The 21,974-nt window shown below is 43.3% G+C and overlaps 1 protein-coding gene across 2 annotated transcripts in view; it reads right to left on the bottom strand.

Moving 5' to 3' along the window:
* Positions 1 to 21,974, bottom strand: part of nphs1 (NPHS1 adhesion molecule, nephrin) — a 53,965-nt gene that overhangs the window by 14,207 nt on the left and 17,784 nt on the right. For both annotated transcript variants that reach the window (XM_031787092.1, XM_031787093.1), the window contains exons 5-14: positions 20,473 to 20,595; positions 19,597 to 19,678; positions 18,804 to 18,910; positions 15,696 to 15,820; positions 14,559 to 14,730; positions 8,738 to 8,895; positions 2,393 to 2,534; positions 1,872 to 1,996; positions 1,572 to 1,740; positions 1,102 to 1,231 (exon numbers count right to left, since the gene is read on the bottom strand). In XM_031787092.1, coding sequence (XP_031642952.1) covers positions 1,102 to 1,231; positions 1,572 to 1,740; positions 1,872 to 1,996; positions 2,393 to 2,534; positions 8,738 to 8,895; positions 14,559 to 14,730; positions 15,696 to 15,820; positions 18,804 to 18,910; positions 19,597 to 19,678; positions 20,473 to 20,595 — 1,333 coding nt within the window. The remainder of the gene's footprint in view (positions 1 to 1,101; positions 1,232 to 1,571; positions 1,741 to 1,871; positions 1,997 to 2,392; positions 2,535 to 8,737; positions 8,896 to 14,558; positions 14,731 to 15,695; positions 15,821 to 18,803; positions 18,911 to 19,596; positions 19,679 to 20,472; positions 20,596 to 21,974) is intronic.

Here is a 21,974-nt window from a genome sequence, read left to right on the forward strand (position 1 = left end):
TTTGAACATTCGATAAATCCGTGGCAGGGTTGCCGTTTTAATTAATAAAATAACAACTTCACATTTTTTTCTGTGCTCTGACAGTTGATTAATTTATTCTGTAGTGTGTGCGTGCCATCAGAGCGGCACTGAGACAGGCTGCTTGCACAGAATGCTCACGGTGGTGCTGAGGAAAACGTCAGAGAACGATAGAGGCCTCTAGTGGCCAAATGGCCGTTTTATCATGGGCAGCGTCAATGAGGGCTTCCACCATGCTTCCTCCATTTTAAAGTAGTCAAAGTATTCAACTGGGTGGGGATTCCTATGGGTTGTAGCCTCGGTGGCGGTGCCCATGCTGTCACAGATGCTATAATGGCACAGATATAAAGATTTGCCCTCTATCTATTTACTATCTTGTAAAACACATTATCCTCTCCTGCTTTCCCACTTCTTGCTCTTCCCCTCATGTGACTTTCACTCACTACTCACCGTTCTTACCTGAGCTAGCTAGCTAACTAACGTCTACACGTAATGGCAGCGTTTGATAACATAATTAATGCAAGTGTAAAGCCAACTTATGGAAAACAGTTCACAAGTGAAGTTACATTTATGTTAACAGGATATTGTTGCCTCATCATTCACGTTAGCCCATGGATGGATTTTGACTCAGCAAGTCTGTGTTGATGAGGGCAGTCCAAAACAGACCTATCATCCAGCAGGTAGAACAAGGCTTTTCAAAACTTAGTTAGGCCTATTGCTTGCTTTAGTAAGCTACAACTTGCTTTTGTCTTTTCAAATGGCAGCATGCAATCACGTAATTCTTTGAATAGGCTATGGCATTGGGATAAGCTACTACTGTCTATAGGCCTATATGCCCTAGGCCTACTACTAGTCATAACAATGAAATCAATTGATATGATCTGGCGGTTTGCGGGCGGGTTTGGGTACAAACTACGGGCCGGGTTGCGACAGCTTTCTGTCATGATTGGCGGGTTAAGGTGCAGCCGCGGTATTGTGGCAGGTGCGGTTTGCAAAAAATGGTCCTGCACAAGACTGTAGTCTAGGGTCTCCATTAACTCCACGGCCCACAGACCGGCTCTGCTTAACCTGCCCTCCCCTCACCTGGTTGAGCCCAGGCTCCAGGAGATGTTGGCCTGGGGGTTGCTGCTCCCAGACAGACAGTCCAGACTGAGGTTTTGGCCCCGACGCAGCTCCTTCTGCTTGGCTATGATTGTCACACTCACTGCAGGGACTGGGGCGGGGTGTAGGGGTAGAAGAGAGAGGACAAGACACCACTGTCAACATACTGAGGCTGCTGATTCCGTGTCTTTGCAGCTATATCTTTAATCTACCTATCATCTTGAATTAATTACCTATCATCTTGAATCTATCTATCATCTTGAATTAATTATCTATCATCTTGAATCTATCTATCATCTTGAATTAATTATCTATCATCTTGAATCTATCTATCATCTTGAATTAATTATCTATCATCTTGAATATAGCTAATGCTTTCCTCCTCTATTAGTCAGGTCCATAAAGGCTAGTATTAATCCACTCATGCCCAGAGCCCGGTCTGTAAGACTCACACTGGACCATGAGTTTGACGGAGGCGTTGAGGACCATCTTGGCCTTATTGGTGGCATTACAGCGGTAGGTAGCCATGTTGTCACTGGGCTGAAGGCGCACGGCCAGTTCTTTGGACACGCCTTTATCAGAGGGCACCTGTTTGGGGTAGTCTGATAACGCCTTATCATCCTGCGGTGTGGAGAGGAGAGTAGAGAGTGTAGGACATGGTACTGTACAGACAGAGAGTCTTAACTGTTACAACTTTTGACAACTTAACCAATCAAAATGTATGTTGTCATACAATACACACATGTACACACCTTGTACCAGTTGAGGGTTCCTTTGGGACTTCCCCCAATAGAGAAGCAGATGAGGCGTATGATGGTTCCTGATCTCAGAGGAAGCCCTGGCGGAGGGGCTTCTATCCACACTTTCTGAGGAGGGTCTGGGAGGGGAGGGGGAGGAGGAGAGAGAGATAGGGGTGAAGGGGAGGGAGTACAGAGAGGAAGGGGAGAGAGAGAGAGAGAGAGAGAGAGAGAGAGAGAGAGAGAGAGAGAGAGAGAGAGAGGGGAGGGTGTAAGGGAGAAAGAGATGGGGGGGAGAGAGAGAGAGAGAGAGAGAGAGAGAGAGCGGGAAAGAGAGAGGGGGTTATGTCTATATTGTTATAGTTACAGAAAGCACAGATTGAGAGTGTTGCAATTGTTACTGTACAATGCATAGTTATGTTCTGGTTGTGCAAGGTTTTTTCACGATTGTACTTGTCAAAGTCATTCAATAGAGATTCCCTACAACCATTAGGCTTGTAGGCTTGTTGTTGTCATAGTCCTATCCAGAGACTCACAGAAAACAATGAGGTTGTTGGACTGGCTCTTGGAGAAGCGTGTGCCCTTGTTGAAGGTCTCACAGGTGAGGGGCAGCCCGTTCTCCTCCCGAGAGACAACATGGGTCAGGTTAGACATGGTTGTCTTCCCCCCGTGGTCTCCCTGGAGACAGGAAAGGACACATGACAACGTCAGGAAGAGACAGGAAGTTCTAGTGTCCCTAAACATTTTCCTTAAAAAATGTTAAATACACAGTAAGCTGCTCACAGGAAAAACAATAATAATACTGTTTTGATGATGGAAATGAGCTTTGTGTCTCTCTAACTCTTGTGCTCTACTTATATTGTGCCTGGTCCCTGATAATAAACAAACAAATAAATCACATGCATATACTTCTTCCTGCTCGCAAAACCCGTAATAAATTGAATCAAACCCCCATTTGCTCCTGCATGATGCTAGTCATGTCTGCTTTGCAGGCAGGGTTCATCAAGGCTTTCATTGAGATGATTAGTGCAAAAGCCTTTTCCAGAGAGAAACAGACACAAGAAGGAATGTGTTCATAAAGAACCACCACTGAGGTGTCAGTCTTTATTAACCCTCAGACGTATTCAGGCACATTAAAGCTGGATAGAATGCAGCAGTAAATGCTAGATCAAATGAAAATTATTTCTCCAAATGAACAAAGAGCCGAAATAATGGTTCTCTCAACTCCCATGTCAGCTTTTATTCACTTTTATCTCATTAACATACTCAAAAGCCAAGAGAGAAGAATACTGGAACCCTTTTTGAGGATTCACTCATTGGCAAAGCCTTGTATAGTATAGACTGAATAGTAGTTCTTTGGTCAGAGCAGAGAGAGAATGAAGAACAGATTTAATGTGGTTAAGGTGGAAACTCTACACGGAGTAGAATAATATGAGTTCTATCAGAATCAAAGGCTTCTCTCACAGATGCTTGTCATTGGGCGCTCGAGATGTGCAAATCCGACTGCCTGAATTAAGTATTTTAAGTGTGTATTGACTTCTGAGGTGTAGTTTGAAAGGTAATTTTCAATTCAATTTACAGTACATAAAGAGGCCACAGCAGGCAACCAATACATGTACCGAAATTACAGAGGGTTATATACACAAAAAGTCAAAGTCTTGTTTCCATTGTGGTCCTCTATTGGTAGGCAAAGGGACTGCAAAGGGAAACCCATCCGCGAGCTGCCCAGGGACGCGAGCCTACCAGATGAGCTAAATGCCTTTTATTCTCGCTTCGAGGCAAGCAACACTGAAGCATGCATGAGAGCACCAGCTGTTTCGGACAACTGTGTGATCACGCTCTCCGTAGCTGATGTGAGCAAGACCTTTAAACAGGTCAACATTCACAAGCCACTGGGCTTGACGGATTACCAGGACTCAAAGCATGCGCAGACAAACTGGCAAGTGTATTCACTGACATTTTCAACATCTCCCTAACCGAGTATGTAATACCTATATGTTTGAAATAGACCACCATAGTCTCTGTGCCCAAGAAAGTGAAGGTAACCTGCCTAAATTATTACCACCCAGTAGCCATGAAGTGCTTTGAAAGGCGGCTCATGGCTCACATCAACACCATCATGCTGGAAACCCTAAACCCACTCCAATTCACATACCTCCCCAACAGAGCCATAGATGACGCAATCTTAACCACACTCCACACTGCCTTTTCCCACCTAGACAAAATGAACACCTATGTGAGAATGCTGCTCATTGACTACAGCTCAGCGTTCAACACCATAGTACCCACAAAGCCCATCACTAAGCTAAGGACCCTCGGACTAAACACCTCCCTCTGTAACTGAATCCAGGACTTCCTAATGGGCCGCCACCAGGTGTTAAGGGTAGGGAACAACACATCTGCCACGCTGATCCTCAACACTGGGAACCCTCAGGGGTGCATGCTTAGTCCCCCCCTGTACTCCCTGTTCACCCAAGATTGCGACTCCAACACCATCATTAAGTTTGCTGATGACACAACAGTGGTAAGTCGGATCCCCAACAACAATGAGACAACCTTTGGGGAGGAAGTCAGAGACCTGGCAGTGTGGTGCCAGGACAACAACCTCTCCCTCAATGGGAGCAAGACAAAGTAGCTGATCGTAGACTATAGGAAAAGGAGAGCCGAACAGGCCCCCATTAACATAGACGGGGCTGAAGTGGAGTGGGTCGAGAGTTTCAAGTTCCTTGGTGTCCACATCACCAACAAACTATTATGGTCCAAACACACCAAGACAGTTGTGAAGAGGGCACGACCACAACCAGATCCTCAAAAAGTTCTACAGCTGCGCCATCGAGAGCATCCTGACCGGTTGCATCACTGCCTGGTATGGCAACTGACTGTAAGGGTAGTGCTTAAGGCCCAGTAAATCACTTGGGCCAAGCTTCCTGACATCCAGGACCTATATACTAGGCGGTGTCTAAGACTCCAGTCACCCAAGTCATTGACTGTTCTCTCTGCTATCGCATGGCATGCGGTACCGTAGCGCCAAGTCTCGGACCAAAAGGCTCCTTAATAGCTTCTACCACCAAGCCATAAGACTGCTGAACAGTTCATCAAATGGCCACACAGACTATTTACATTGACCCCACCCCTTGTTTTTACACTGCTGCTACTCACTGTTTATTATCTATGCACAGTCACTTTACATACTACCTCGACTAACCTATACCCCCGCACATTGACTCGGTACCAATAACCCCTGTATTTAGCCTCGTTATTGTTCTGTACTTTTCTTGTGTTACTGTTTTTACATTTTTACTTTAGTTTATTTGGTAAATATTTTCTTAACTCTATTTATTGAACAGCATTGTTGGCTAAGGTCTTGTAAGTAAGCATTTCACGGTAAGGTTTCACCTGTTGAATTCGGCACATGTGACAAATACAATTAGATTTGATTTGATTTGAAGTGGCTGCAGGGCAATACAAGTGACATGGGCACTCTGTGCCATACATTCCATTATACACATATGTACGTATTTACAAAAAAGCAGATATGCACATCTACCAAATCACTTCACCAGTGCAGAGTGGCTTTACACTTTGCTAGGAGGCTATGTCAACATTAACCAAGCCTTGCAGTAGTGTTTGAACCTAAGACTGGCAGAAACCGTTTTTATCTCAGCTGGGAGTTTGTTCCACTCTACTGCTCTTGAACCAACATGGCACGAAATCTGTGGCACTGCCTCTCATGGTGTAGGAATGAGAGTCCCTAACAGTAGTAAGAGAGTTTTTTAGACACTGGGGGACTGTACATACACAGTTTCATGGGCTAATCTCAGCTTCAACTGATAGCCACTGTAGTTCGCTGAGCTGAGAAGGGCCAACATGACATTCTATTCTGAGCTGTCTGTAGCTTGTTCTTGAAGAACTTAGGGTAGCTGCTGTACCAGGTAGTACACACCAACGTGAGGCTGCACTAATGCTACTGGAAGTGTTTTCTGGAAGCTTCCTTTATCTAGCTTGTAAGCTAGGCAGGCTACTACCTGGGAAGGTCTCCCACCCAGAAGTGCGAGATGGAGAGGGGGGCGGGTATTGGTTGACCTCAAGCCCGAGGTAGGAGGAGGAGTGGAATCTATCAAATAGCGTACCTCTAACTTTGTACAGTACTAATGCAATTAGTAAAATCAGTTACAATACGAAATGCTCCCAAATAAACAACAATTCATAATACTGTGAATATATAGTTTCACAGACATATTGTTGCTTTTTCGGGGGGGTTTGTGCGAAATCGTTAAGAATAATATAAAACCAGTCTGTACACCACCGAGGTGAATTGGTTTAGTCTTGACTCTTGGTTGACAGTGTTGGGGGATGGGTATTGATGCTCGAATGCAAAATCAACACAATTAGATAAGAAAAGGTCTAAGGCGTCAGATGCCCAGTTTAGGAAAAAGAGGAAAGAAGAAGAGGAGAAACACACAAAAGATAAAGGTATGCAGCTATGTCATCTCTTTATGAGTATAATATTATGCATGTAATGAAATAGGCTAGTATAACACTTATGTATGTTAGCATACTGTATGTTACTATGTTACTTGCAATGCTATTACATATAGGGCAACAATATTCAGTTTTCTGTCCAACTAACTTACGCAATATTGGATATAATTTCACACAGTTTCATCATGATAATGTTTGTAGCCTGCAGCAAAACGATTACAACCTAACTAGCACATTATTGATTTGGTTGAGGTGACATCATAAAGGTTTTCTGTGATTGTATTGACTAGGTCCTGAGCTCAGTAAGGGGAATTTCCAATGCTGTAGGCTAAATTAAAAGACATCTATATTATGCTGATATTTTGGACTGCTGACTTCACACGACAGCAGTCCAGAACACCAAAACTGCATATTGAGTCTTTTGGGGTGACTTATGCCTAGAATTAGCCAAGGAGGTTGTATGGTTCAATTGGTTCCTATTCTGAAAATTAATGACATAATGACATGTATATTTAATTGTGCAACACATGTATTTAGGGTGTCAGACTCATATACTGTATTTCAATGCAAATTCAGAGGCCAGCACCCTCTGGCACTGGCCAGGATGAGGAGCTATCTACCTCCTCAGTCACACAGGCCTCTTCAGAATTATCTCGGCGCCTCAGGATGAGGAGCCATCCACCTCCTCACCCACACAGGTGTCTTCACAAATGTTGTCTGAGCCTGAGGATGAGGATGAAGACCCATTTGCTTCCACTTCTCCCCAGCAGGATTCTTCGGATGTGTTTGTGCGCACGGGCATGTGTGTGTGTGGGTACACACACATGTGTTTATGTGTGCATGCTTGCATAACATAAACAAAATAAATCATTTCCCTTTTGCAAAGTTTTAAGTTTCCATATTGTAGGTAACAATGATGATTTTAATATTACTGGATATGTATGTGGGATGTTCTACCACTATAAAAGCTGTGAATCACATGTGTAAACTAATGCCCATGTGCTCTTCATTAGAAATGCCTGTAGCAGCATCCCCACCAAATCCTGCTGCCGAGGATGAACCACTGTCTACAGACCCTGCTGCCGAGGATGAACCACTGTCTACAGACCCTACTGACTGGCCTTCGGTTCTGACAAACAGAATTCGGACACAACTCGTTTGCAGAGGACTAAGTTAGGTACCATCTAACTTTGTTTTCCCAAGGAGTGAGTGTGATGGAAGAAGTTGCCGCCACCAGTATTTCAGGAAGACCTTGGTGAGAGGTGAAAAAATCCCTAGAAGTTGGTTGGTGTATTCTGAAAGAAACAACAGCCTCTTCTGCTTCTGCTGCAAACTCTTTTCTAGGAAGAAAATTAATTTAGCAGGACTGCCAGACTGGAAACACAAATTATTTTCTGACTTCACACGACACCAGTCCAAAACACCAAAACTGCATGAAAACATGGAAAGAACTGGCAATGAGGATCAAAAAAGGGGAAACAATTAATAAGCATGAGATGGCACTTATGGAGCCTGAGAGGATAAGATGGAGAGAGGGGGGTTGACACGTCTGACTGCTATTGTGCAGTCTCTGGCAATTAGAAATCTGGCACTAAGGGGACACACAGAAACACTGTACTTTCCATCAAATGGAAATGTCCTCAAAGAGGTTGAACTGACGGCACAATTTGATCCAGTCATGAAAGAGCACCTTAACTGTGTCCAAAAAAGGACCTTGAGTCACACCACCAGCTACCGTGGCCACCAAATACAGAATGAACTCATTGATTTGTTGAGCAGCAAGGTCATTAGATGTCAGCCACACTGAACAGTTGTCTGTTGTGATTAGAATTGTGTCACTGAAAGAGGAGCCCCACATAAAGGAACATTTATCAAAAAATTCATTTTGCGGACTGCAGATGGAAGTCTTATGATAATGGGGCCAACAAGAGAGGCAAAAATGAAGGTGTCCAAGCCAGACTCCTGGAAATGAATCCAAGAGCTCTATTTGTGCCATGTGGGGTTCACACATTGAACCTGCTTATGTTTGATGCTGCTAAAAGTTCTGTTGATGCCATGGGATACTTTGGCATCTTCCACAAACTGTACACCTTGATCTCAGCCTCCACACAGCAATAGGCCATCCTGAAAAAACATGTGGACATCACTTTGAAGATGTGGACTGAGACAAGGTGGGAGAGTAAAGTTAAGCGTGTCGAGCCACTGATGTGAGAGAGGCACTGATTGAGGTGAGGGATCAAACCAAAGACCCTGTAATAAAGATTGAGGCCCAGGCCTTGTCAGAGGAGGTGGGATCATACTGCTTCAGCGTCTTGAGCCAGGGAGCCATACAAGCTTGAACTGCCACTGTGATTCAGTGTGAGAAGAAGTGTGTGTCGAAGTAAATGCAGGCCCCCTACCTCTTCCACATTGACCACGGTGGTGTTGAGTTCCCTGAAGCCCAACCACCAGCGGATGTGTACAGGCGGGTTACTGGAGGAGGTGTAACAGCACAGGGTCACCTCCTCTCCCTCTCTCGCCTCGAACAACCCCAGCACCATCACCTTCTCTGGCTCAACTGACACACACACACACACACACACACACACACACACACACACACACACACACACACATACACACACACACATACACACACACACACACACACATACACACACACACACACACACACACACACACACACACACACACACACACACACACACACACACACACACACACACACACACACACACACACACACATACACACACACACATACACACACACACACACACACACACACACACACACACACACACACACACACACACACACACACACACACATATACACACACACACACACACACACACACACACACACACACACACACACACACACAGTAAATTCAGTCAATAAAGTGCTCTGTGTCAGGATCAATATTTTATAGAAAGGATGGAAAGACTGGATTTGAAAGTAAAGGAAGAGGTAAAGAAACCATTTCCAATCTATCAACATCACTTTATGAAGTCTTGTCCTCTCCTGAGGTTTTCCATCCATTTCAAACCCATACTAGTTACCAAAGCCTGTCTATATTCAGCTATACCAGGAGGGATCTTTTATTGTTATTATTATTTTTTAACCCCTTCACCACCACCCCTCTTCGAGGACAAATATCTTGGCTTTTCTTTTACAGCTTTTATGCTACATATTCATGCATTTTACCTATACATTTTACATACACATTTTACATATACATTTTACTTATACATTTGACATACATGGTACTGTTATATGTAACAACAATACATTACCAATCAAACTCTTTAATCCCAACCCTCAGCCACTTTCAGCCCATCCCACCTATCACCATAGACCTCAGCTCTTTAATCCCAACCCTCAGCCACTTTCAGCCCATCCCACCGATCACCATAGACCTCAGCTCTTTAATCCCAACCCTCAGCCACTTTCAGCCCATCCCACCGATCACCATAGACCTCAGCTCTTTAATCTCAACCCTCAGCCACTTTCAGCCCATCCCACCGATCACCATAGACCTCAGCTCTTTAATCCCAACCCTCAGCCACTTTCAGCCCATCCCACCGATCACCATAGACCTCAGCTCTTTAATCCCAACCCTCAGCCACTTTCAGCCCATCCCACCGATCACCATAGACCTCAGCTCTTTAATCCCAACCCCCAGCCACTTTCAGCCCATCCCACCGATCACCATAGACCTCAGCTCTTTAATCTCAACCCTCAGCCACTTTCAGCCCATCCCACCGATCACCATAGACCTCAGCTCTTTAATCTCAACCCTCAGCCACTTTCAGCCCATCCCACCGATCACCATAGACCTCAGCTCTTTAATCTCAACCCTCAGCCACTTTCAGCCCATCCCACCTATCAGCATAGACCGCCCTTGTTTGGTTTCCATGTGCCATATATTTTTCAATTGTGCTGTGATGTTTTACAACATGTTTTAATCTTTCTAATCGTATATTATCCACAGATTGTGAGCTAAAGATGAAACCCTTTCCTACATGTATTATTATATTATTTATTGACTGCCTATGCCCAACACTGCTATTTGTATGGTTAATTGTATGTATGGTTGATTTTTTAACCATTCCTGAACCTGTGACCAGAGACAAGCTGCATAGGGGCAATACTAGAATAAGTGTATATATATAGCATTCTGTTGGTGGCAAGAGTTTTATATAATAACTTAAATTGAAAAACTCAAAGGGTTGAGTTATGTATAGTTTTTCGTACCAGTTCATAAACCACGTGCCATGGAATTGGTACATTGAAAATCTCATCCCACTTATTTTGCAACCTGTATGGTGCAGCTGTCAACATTTTTGTCCTCAGATGAAACTGGTATATTTTTCTATTTATGCCAGTTCCTTTCAGCCAATTTGTATCTTTAATATATGGCAGGCAAACAAGTTCTCTACCTTTTCCCTTTTCCACTTGCCTCCTCTATTGTTTTGTGGAAGTGCTGCAATCAGTTGGTTGTAAATTTGGATTGAGCAGATATTCCCATATATTTTTGATAACTACATATGTGACATAACTCCTCCATTTCTATTCATAATAGCATTGATAAATATAACACAATAAAAATAAAAGAAATCGATAATGAATAGTTTTTTACTAATGAATATATTTGATCTTAACCATAACATGTGTTGTAATATTTGTTCTGTCTTTTCTGGAGTATAAAACTGAAATTGTAACCAGCTTTGTATGGCTTGTTTTAAAAAAGGGCGATACTTTAAACAAAATAAAATTTTCAATTAGTTGGAAATGAGAAGTTGTAATCTGTATGAAGGCAAAAAAAAAAGCAATTTTTGAGCAAAGAATAGGCTTTTCTTAATAATCTACTGGAGAACCAAGTATAATTTATATATGAGTGAAGCTTTAATATTTAATAATTTTAGCCCCCAAACTCATATTCATGATATAAATAGCCACGTTTAATTTTGTCAGAAATGTTTTTTTCTCATATGATTTTAAAAATGAATCATCTGGAGTAGGCAATGCCACTAGTATGCAAATAAACTGTGATAGGACCAAAGAGTTAATCAATGTATTTTTCCATAAATAGACAAGTATTTACAGTGCCTTGCGAAAGTATTCGGCCCCCTTGAACTTTGTGACCTTTTGCCACATTTCAGGCTTCAAACATAAAGATATAAAACTGTATTTTTTGTGAAGAATCAACAACAAGTGGGACACAATCATGAAGTGGAACGACATTTATTGGATATTTCAAACTTTTTTAACAAATCAAAAACTGAAAAATTGGGCGTGCAAAATTATTCAGCCCCCTTAAGTTAATACTTTGTAGCGCCACCTTTTGCTGCGATTACAGCTGTAAGTCGCTTGGGGTATGTCTCTATCAGTTTTGCACATCGAGAGACTGACATTTTTTCCCATTCCTCCTTGCAAAACAGCTCGAGCTCAGTGAGGTTGGTTGGAGAGCATTTGTGAACAGCAGTTTTCAGTTCTTTCCACAGATTCTCGATTGGATTCAGGTCTGGACTTTGACTTGGCCATTCTAACACCTGGATATGTTTATTTTTGAACCATTCCATTGTAGATTTTGCGTTATGTTTTGGATCATTGTCTTGTTGGAAGACAAATCTCCGTTCCAGTCTCAGGTCTTTTGCAGACTCCATCAGGTTTTCTTCCAGAATGGTCCTGTATTTGGCTCCATCCATCTTCCCATCAATTTTAACCATCTTCCCTGTCCCTGCTGAAGAAAAGCAGGCCCAAACCATGATGCTGCCACCACCATGTTTGACAGTGGGGATGATGTGTTCAGGGTGATGAGCTGTGTGGCTTTTACGCCAAACATAACGTTTTGCATTGTTGCCAAAAAGTTCAATTTTGGTTTCATCTGACCAGAGCACCTTCTTCCACATGTTTGGTGTGTCTCCCAGGTGGCTTCTGGCAAACTTTAAACGACACTTTTTATGGATATCTTTAAGAAATGGCTTTCTTCTTGCCACTCTTCATAAAGGCCAGATTTGTGCAATATACGACTGATTGTTGTCCTATGGACAGAGTCTCCCACCTCAGCTGTAGATCTCTGCAGTTCATCCAGAGTGATCATGGGCCTCTTGGCTGCATCTCTGATCAGTCTTCTCCTTGTATGAGCTGAAAGTTTAGAGGGATGGCCAGGTCTTGGTAGATTTGCAGTGGTCTGATACTCCTTCCATTTCAATATTATCGCTTGCACAGTGCTCCTTGGAATGTTTAAAGCTTGGGAAATCTTTTTGTATCCAAATCCGGCTTTAAACATCTTCACAACAGTATCTCGGACCTGCCTGGTGTGTTCCTTGTTCTTCATGATGCTCTCTGCACTTTTAACGGACCTCTGAGACTATCACAGTGCAGGTGCATTTATACGGAGACTTGATTACACACAGGTGGATTGTATTTATCATCATTAGTCATTTAGGTCAACATTGGATCATTCAGAGATCCTCACTGAACTTCTGGAGAGAGTTTGCTGCACTGAAAGTAAAGGGGCTGAATAATTTTGCACGCCCAATTTTTCAGGTTTTGATTTGTTAAAAAAGTTTGAAACATCCAATAAATGTCGTTCCACTTCATGATTGTGTCCCACTTGTTGTTGATTCTTCACAAAATTACAGTTTTATATCTTTATGTTTGAAGCCTGAAATGTGGCAAAAGGTCGCAAAGTTCAAGGGGGCCGAATACTTTCACAAGGCACTGTACCTCTCCATGGTTGCAAAATCTTATCTATTTTTGCTAACTTTCTATTGAAATTAATTGTGGTAAGTTCATTTATATATTTTTTTAGATGTGAATACCAAGTATGTCTACTTCACCATCCGCCCATTTTATTGGTAAACTACAAGGTAGTGTAAACACTGTATTTTTTGACAATCCAATACGTAATATGATACACCTGTCATAATTAGGTTTTAATTCAGAGAGGCAGAAAAGTGATCAAGATCTTCAATGAGACTGTGCAGAGATCCAGATTGCGGACTTAAGAAAAAACTAGAGTCACCAGCGTACATTGACACTTGTGTTTTTAACCCCTGAATTTCTAACCCCATGATGTTCTTGTTGGATCTAATTTTAATAGCTAGCATTTCAATTACCATAATAAATAGATATGGAGATAACAGACAGCCTTGTTTTACACCTATTAAAAGCTCAATACTTTCTGAGAAGTAACCATCGTTTACTATTTTACATCTGGGGTTGCTGTACATCACTTTAACCCATTGTAGAGATTCACCAAAATTAAAATATTCCAGACATTTATATATAAATTCTAATCATACTTTATCAAACTCCTTTTCAAAGGAGGGAACTTTACTGGCACAGAGGAAGTGCCGCTGAGCAGTAATCCCTGAGGGGCTGCAGTAAGACAGGCCAAAGAATGAGCAGGCAGACATGAATGCATCATATCATGTACGTTATACACGGGACACAGGCAGACATGAGGGCTACACTCATAGACAGACAGTGTTTTCAGTCTTTCTCTCTGCCCTCCAGCTCAAGACAAAACTAAAAGGAGAGAGAGAGCAATAGAAAGAGAGATACATTGATAAAGGGTCTGCAACTCATTTTCGACGTGTATGAGGCGTGAATAGGAATAGCTAGGAGGTAACATGGCTTTTACGTGGGATAGGGGAGGAAGAAGAGAGTGGTTTAGACCATTAACTGACGCAGCAAGATAGCGAGTGATGGCGTGAAGGAAGAGTCGGTGTGATGCGAAGGAACCTTCATTCTCTGTTTGTTTTCCAGTCGTGGTAGTTGAGAAATCTCCTATGCAGTGAAGTGAAAATGTATAATTTATTACCTGGCATTATTATCACCACAGAAAGTGCCAGCTTTATTGCCTTTGGATTGTGCATTGAAGCGATTCAGTTAAATTAGCTCACTGTAAAAGACCAAGCTGGGATTCAAATGAGTTTCTGTGTGAAATATGGGCCCGGGTCATAATTGCCATTAGTTTCATTAATGATATTGATATTAGAATTTGTGTTAATGCAGAATTAGTTTCAGTATTGGAGCTAGGACTAATATTAATGCCATTGTGATTGGGATGAATGTTATTGAAAATAACTTTAATGATTGGGTTAACAAACATTTGAATAAACACAAACATTCCATCGCTTTTGTGTGTCTGTGTGTGTGTTCTAGCATTCAAGTGCATGTATCTCTTAGCAGTCGGGGACTCACAGAGGACAGTGATCTTGCGGCTGTTGGACAGAGGGACAGGGGTCACCTGGTTGACGCTCTCACAGCACAGCTCGGCCTGGTTGTCCTGTGGTTTAACCTGCAGGGTCAGGTGGCTGATGGCCCGTCGCGACTCTGTGTCCACCTCCCAGCTGGTGGAAATCACCTCCCCATTCTGATCCACAGGACAGAACTATGAGTTAGTAACAAGCAGAGGACAGGACAGGGCTAGGAGTTGATAACAAGCAGAGGACAGGACAGGGCTAGGAGTTGATAACAAGCAGAGGACAGGACAGGGCTAGGAGTTAGTAACAAGCAGAGGACAGGGCAGGGCTAGGAGTTAGTAACAAGCAGAGGACAGGGCAGGGCTAGGAGTTAGTAACAAGCAGAGGACAGGACAGGGCTAGGAGTTAGTAACAAGCAGAGGACAGGACAGGGCTAGGAGTTAGTAACAAGCAGAGGACAGGACAGGGCTAGGAGTTAGTAACAAGCAGAGGACAGGACAGGGCTAGGAGTTAGTAACAAGCAGAGGACAGGACAGGGCTAGGAGTTAGTAACAAGCACAGGACAGGGCAGGGCTAGGAGTTAGTAACAAGCAGAGGACAGGACAGGGCTAGGAGTTAGTAACAAGCAGAGGACAGGGCAGGGCTAGGAGATAGTAACAAGCAGAGGACAGGACAGGGCTAGGAGTTAGTAACAAGCAGAGGACAGGACAGGGCTAGGAGTTAGTAACAAGCAGAGGACAGGACAGGGCTGGGAGTTAGTAACAAGCAGAGGACAGGACAGGGCTAGGAGTTAGTAACAAGCAGAGGACAGGACAGGGCTAGGAGTTAGTAACAAGCAGAGGACAGGACAGGGCTAGGAGTTAGTAACTAGCAGAGGACAGGACAGGGCTAGGAGTTAGTAACTAGCAGAGGACAGGACAGGGCTAGGAGTTAGTAACAAGCAGAGGACAGGACAGGGCTAGGAGTTAGTAACAAGCAGAGGACAGGACAGGGCTATGGGTTATTCACTAACATAATAGGTGACTGACTGGTTGCAGCAGGAAAGGAGTTCTGAAAGAAAGAGTACAGAAGTAGAATATGGAGAATACACCAAAAACGACTGATTATAAGCTTTAGCCGAGTGTAGTCTCTGTACCTTGGTCCAGTGTAGGGTGGCCAATGGGTTCCCTCCCTGGGACACACAAAACAGCTTTAACGTGGTTCCCCTCTTCACCAGGCCTTCTCTGTCCAGGCCCTGGATTACTGGATTCTGGGGTGGGACTGATGTTGAGAGGGAAAGAGAGAGATGAAACAACATCTTGGGAAAGAACACCAGAAAGTGAAGAGAGAGGAAGAGAGGGAGCAATAGAAAGAGAGAGGGAGAGAGAGGGGGAGAGATGAATTACCAGAAACAGAGAAGATGACAGAAAGAGAGGATAGAGGGTGAGAAATATGCACTGGGATGAGCGGACACTTGGCTTTATGAGCAAGGGAGCATCCTCTCTATTTGTTGAGACAGGGCCAATAAATTGGCAACATTTACCCTGACTGCAGAGTAAGGGCTCTAGCTCTGATGAAAGCATTAAGTATTAAGGGAGCAGCCAGCTAGATCGACTCCATAAAGCAAAATAACAGATGTTTAAACAGTAATAAAGAAACGTTTGGAAATATGAATAAATTACATCCTTCCTGAATAAAATATACAGCGTAAAATAAATTAAGGGAGGGCCAGCCTTTGTTATTGCTGCAATGAGTTTGGGAGCGCAGGCAGCGCAGGAGGCTGTATGTGGACCCTGGGCCGGCATGACAAATTGCTACCTCACTAACAATCTGGCTGGCTGAAAATGGACACGGTGCTCCAGGCTTTGATGGGCTGGCTTGCTGAGTAAGGACTACTGTTGCGGTGGTCGACGGGTTCTGCAACATTAGCACTTACTGTGGAGGGATGTTGTTTAATACAGAGTGGAGAGAGAGAGAGAGAGAGAGAGAGAGAGAGAGAGAGAGAGAGAGACGGAGAGAGAGAGAGAGAGAGAGAGAGAGAGAGAGAGAGACGGAGAGAGAGACAGACGGAGAGAGACAGATGGACAGAGAGACAGACAGAGAGAGAGACAGACAACAAAATAGAAAGAAAGAAAGAAAGAAAGAAAGAGGGAGGGAGGGAGGGAGGGAGGGAGGGAGGGAGGGAGGGAGGGAGGGAGGGAGGGAGGGAGGGAGAAAGAAAGAAAGAAAGAAAGAAAGAAAGAAAGAAAGAAAGAAAGAAAGAAAGAAAGAAAGAAAGAAAGAAAGAAAGAAAGAAAGAAAGAAAGAAAGAAAGAAGAAAGAAAGAAAGAAGGGAGTGAGAGAGAGAGGAGGTATAGAAGCATTTCCAGTTCTGGGCGGTGGTTGAAGTGTAGGAGATAGAATAGGACAGCGTCTAATGCAGAGGGAGATAGATAGAGACAGTATTTCATATGGACGGCTGTGGATAATATGGCGGGGGTGGAAGGAAAGGAAAGAGTAGAATGGGAATGTTCACCATTGGGTGTCTTCAGTAACAGTAGCATTTAATCAGCAGCTGATTTAGACCTGGGACAGAACCAGGTGGGTGGACTCCAGAACAATCATTTACTGAAATTGATCTACAAAATATTGAGGAACAACTAAAACTAGAAAACAATAGGCTGGGATGCCATATTGTTTCAAAGATATACTGTTTGTCCAAACAAGACAAAGGGTAAACAAGGAAACGATCCTTTGAGATGTTAAATCACCCACCCCTATTATGTTGTGTACTGTATGTTCTAGACTGTAGGAGATGCTATGGTCTCACAGTCCTGACAATTATATTTAGCATCAGTAGAGTTTAGAATTCGGGCTTGAATTTCATTCCCAGGCTCCTCTGATCAGTATTATCAGAGTGTACTGTAACAGTTGGGCTTGAGTTGGAGTTTGGATTGCACTGATGCCAGAGGAATTGACAGAGTTGAGTGGCTTGAATGTGACAGCAGTAGAGACGTTGATGATTTCATGTCGACCTCTAACACTCTTAGAGCCGACTCTTTTCTCTGTATACATCAATGATGTCGCTCTCACTGCTGGTGATCCTCTGAACAACCCCTAAGCAGACGACACCATTCTGTATACTTCTGGCCCTTTGGACACTGTGTTAACTAACCTCCAGACGAGCTTCAATGCCATACAACTCTCCTTCCATGGCCTCCAACTGCTCTTAAATGCAAGTAAAACTAAATGCATGCTCTTCAACCGATCGCTGCCTGCACCTGCCCGCCTGTCCAGCATCACTACTCTGGACTGTTCTGACTTAGAATATGTGGACAATTACAAATACCTAGGTGTCTGGTTAGACTGTAAACTCTCCTTCCAGACTCACATTAATTTCCAAAATTAAATTAAGCATATCCAAAATTAAATCTAGAATTGGCTTCCTATTTCGCAACAAAGCATCCTTCACTCACACTGCCAAACATATCTTCGTAAAACTGACAATCTTACCGATCCTCGACTTCGGCAATGTCATTTATAAAATAGCCTCTAACGCTCTACTTAGCAAATTGGATGCAGTCTACCACAGTGCCATCCGTTTCATCAACAAAGCCCCATATACTACCCACCACTGCAACCTGTATGCTCTCGTTGGCTGGCCCTCGTTTCATATTCGTCGACAAACCCACTTGCTCCAGATCATCTATAAGTCTTTGCTAGGTAAAGCACCGCCTTATCTCAGCTCACTGGTCACCATAGCAGCACCCACCCGTAACGCTCTCTAGCAGGTATATTTCACTGGTCACCCCCAAAGCCTATTCCTGCTTTGTCTGCCTTTCCTTCCAGTTCTCTCCTGCCAATGACTTGAACGAACTGCAAAAATCACTGAAGCTGGAGACTCATATCTCCCTCACTAACTTTAAGCATCAGCTGTCAGAGCAGCTCACAGATCACTGTACCTGTACATACAGTAACCCATCTGTAAATAGCCCATCCAACTACCTCATCCCCATATTGTTATTTATTTATTTTTGCTCATTTGCACCCCAGTATCTCAACTTGCACATTCATCCTCTGCACATCTATCACTCCAGTGTTTAATTGCTAAATTGTAATTACTTCGCTACTACGGACAATTGGAGTGGTTCGGAGTGGTTGCTCAGTGTGAGGATATTTGCCCCAATGCCAGCCCGGGGTCGGGGTCCACACGTGGCTGGAGAAGGGAATAAGGAAAGGTAAAGGTGTCTGTGAGTCCATGAGGTAAGGAACAACACACACTCACAGTATACATTCATCACCAGGCTGGTCTCCAGGGCCCTAGGGAGAGCCGGGTTCTTCGCACGACACACCAGCTCCCTCCCGTTGTCCGAACTGCTTAAGAACATGAACCTGCAGGGGTGGGGAGTGTGTGTGTGTGTGTGTGTGTGTGTGTGTGTGTGTGTGTGTGTGCGATGGAGGGGTGTGTGCGTGTGCGATGGAGGGGTGTGTGTGTGCGATGGAGGGGTGGGTGAGGAGCGTGGGGGAGAGCGGGTCATGGGGAAGGAAGAATTGGATGGAAGAGAAGAATAGACATCATAACAATGTGGGCATTATACCTCCAGACATATGACAAACCCAAAATCCACCATGTTATCTAGATTCATCTCCAGATTTAAAAGCTCCTATACAAAATATGGTTGCTATTTATAACCACTATCTAGACATAAAGGATTTAGTTGGAGACCAGGCTATTCTGCGTTAGAGCTGAATTATCTCCTTAATACCTTCTACATCGTGTTTTTGCAGATGACAAGGGGTTATTATCTTTGGAGCTGGATTAGACTCATCTGCAGCACTGGTGAATGTATGTATGCACCACCAGGTGAATCAGATAGGATTGCATCTGTCTAGCAACTGAAATGTAATTATGTGTCTATGACAAAAGCTCATTTGATTTGACACAAGGCACTGAGTGACAGTTTACAGTCGGCACTAATTCATTACACTGTACTGTAGTTCTGTGGGAATGCAGAAGTGCTTCAATTAGGGATAACACACACACACACACACACGAGACAGAGAACAGGAACACATACTCTTTTGTAGCGTGTGTGTTCTGGAGCTTGTCCTCAGAGCCAGACATAGGGAAAGACTCTACACCTGTCAGCTCAACTCCATCTGAGAGAGAAAGAGGAGGGGGAGGAGGAAAGAGAGTGTGTGTTAGAGACAACAAGGCAAGGGTGTTTGTTTTTTCCCCACCATTTTTACAAAGATACTTTGTGAAGAGTTGGGGGTTTCAGATGTTTTGGAAGATGGGCAGGGACGTATCTGTCCTGACGTTAGGGGGAAGCTTGTTCCACCATTGGGGTACCAGGACAGAGAAGAGCTTTGCCTGGGATGAGTAAAAGCAGGCACCTTGTAGGGGTGGGAGGAACAAAAGACCAGAGCTGGCAGAGTGCCAGGGTTGGGGTGTATGGTGTTTGACGAGAGCTCATAATCAGAATAGGGGATGTGCTCTACAAAAATGAACGAATGGCAGGGAACAAGCACGACTGCGCATTAGATTGCCTAGTTAAATAAAGGTAAAACATTTATTGAAAAAATATGACGCCTTCTCAGTATGGATGATAAGTATTACGATATTTGTTGCTTACTGAATATGTTTTACTAACAAGTAAATTCTAACTAGTATGTAGTACTATTAGTACACAGTATGTTGTTTTAGTAAGTAGTAGGCAAGACAGATTTCAGACACGGCCATAGTTTTAAAATGTCAATGTAAAAACAGGGCATTGAGTTATAGTGTACTACAATTATAGTGTAGGTTGAAACATGTCTTTGCAAACATGTTTTTCCCTCAACTCAGTACTGATTCACATTTAACGTCTCTGCTATTCCTAATGGAAAAACATGTATGTACTAGCATTATTGAATTGGTGTGCAGTGGGTTGATACCGTACTTGGTGATCTACCTTTAAACAGAGTGATCACTGCCTCTGGTTTGGCGTCTGGAGCGATGCATGTGACAGTGTAGCTTTTCCCTGCTACCCATGGCTCTGTGGTCTCCAGCTCAAAGTAAGGTTTAGAGGGAGGAACTGCGGAGAGAACAGAGGACTGGTGTCTTTAACAGTGGTTCTGGGTCATCGTAAGAGATATACAGTACAGACTAGGCAATGACCAGAATTGGTGATTCTGTTTACAGATCACAGGAAAATATGATTTTGGTAATTAATGCATTAAAAACATTTGAGACCCTTAGATGTTGAAGAAAGACAGTTGTACCAAGCCAATAAGGCAGGTTCTGTTATAGTCCTGGAGAATCAGTGGGTCCATATCATTAGAGTGGTGTACAGTAGATAAGACTGGGATGTGCATACAAAGATGGGTTGGTGATGAAACGAGACAGATGATAATCTGTGTTAGCGCCAAACAGTTCTCCTCTCAGATCACCCCCCAGCTGAATACGTGCTTACACAGCAGATCAAAGCACTTCCCACTCCTAGTTTTCTCTTCCCCACTCTCTTCATTTCTTTCGGACCATGCAGGAATTCAGAGAAAGAAAACTTTGTTGAAGAGAGTGGATGTTATTTGGACGGGAATTCAGAGGGAAACTGTCACCAGATGTACTAATCAACAAACAGGCTTCAGCACAACTGTCATTTACTCTGGACACATGATCATCTACTCCACAACAAACTGTCACAGAATAGGGTAAAGGAGTAGGGACATGGAAAGAGGAGAGGAAAGAGATCTTTATACTGTTATTTGACCAAGCAAATGCAAGCTTTCTGTGAATGGGTGAGAGCCAGCATAACACACAAGAAAAAAAGGTCACTGCTACTTTTCAACAACTTACAGCATTGTTTAGTGAGAAGAGAGAGAGAGATAGAGAAGAAGAGAGAGGATGACGAGAGAGAGAGAGAGAGAGAGAGAGAGAGAGAGAGAGAGAGGGAGAGAGAGAGAGAGAGGGAGAGAGAGAGGACAAAGAAAGAAAGAAAGAAAGAAAGAAAGAAAGAAAGAAAGAAAGAAAGAAAGAAAGAAAGAAAGAAAGAAAGAAGAAAGAAAGAAAGAAAGAAAGAAAGAAAGAAAGAAAGAAAGAAAGAAAGAAAGAAAGAAAGAGAGAATGGAAGTGTAGAGGAAGAAAGAGAGACAAACAAGCAGCTATTGTTTGTTTATCATGCGAGTCATCCAAGGGAAGAGCTATATGTTTCATCAAGGGGTAATTCTGTCATCCGCTGCTGAATGCTGACATAAATCCAATGGTTATGGCTGGATAAACAGTCAGCCAGATAGTTTCTCTCCTCTCCTCCAAATCTGGGTAATTTACCTAGTGCCACTGGGAGGAGCTGTTGCTGTGTGCAGTAAAGTAGTCCTATTGGCTCCAGCCCTGCTATTGAGACAGATGAGATCTGGCTGCAGCTTCAAACTGATTTCATGGAAGCAATTGGATCTGTGTGGACTATGATGGGTTACC

Source organism: Oncorhynchus kisutch, linkage group LG13 (assembly GCF_002021735.2).
Source record: "Oncorhynchus kisutch isolate 150728-3 linkage group LG13, Okis_V2, whole genome shotgun sequence".
Lineage (NCBI taxonomy): Eukaryota > Metazoa > Chordata > Actinopteri > Salmoniformes > Salmonidae > Oncorhynchus > Oncorhynchus kisutch.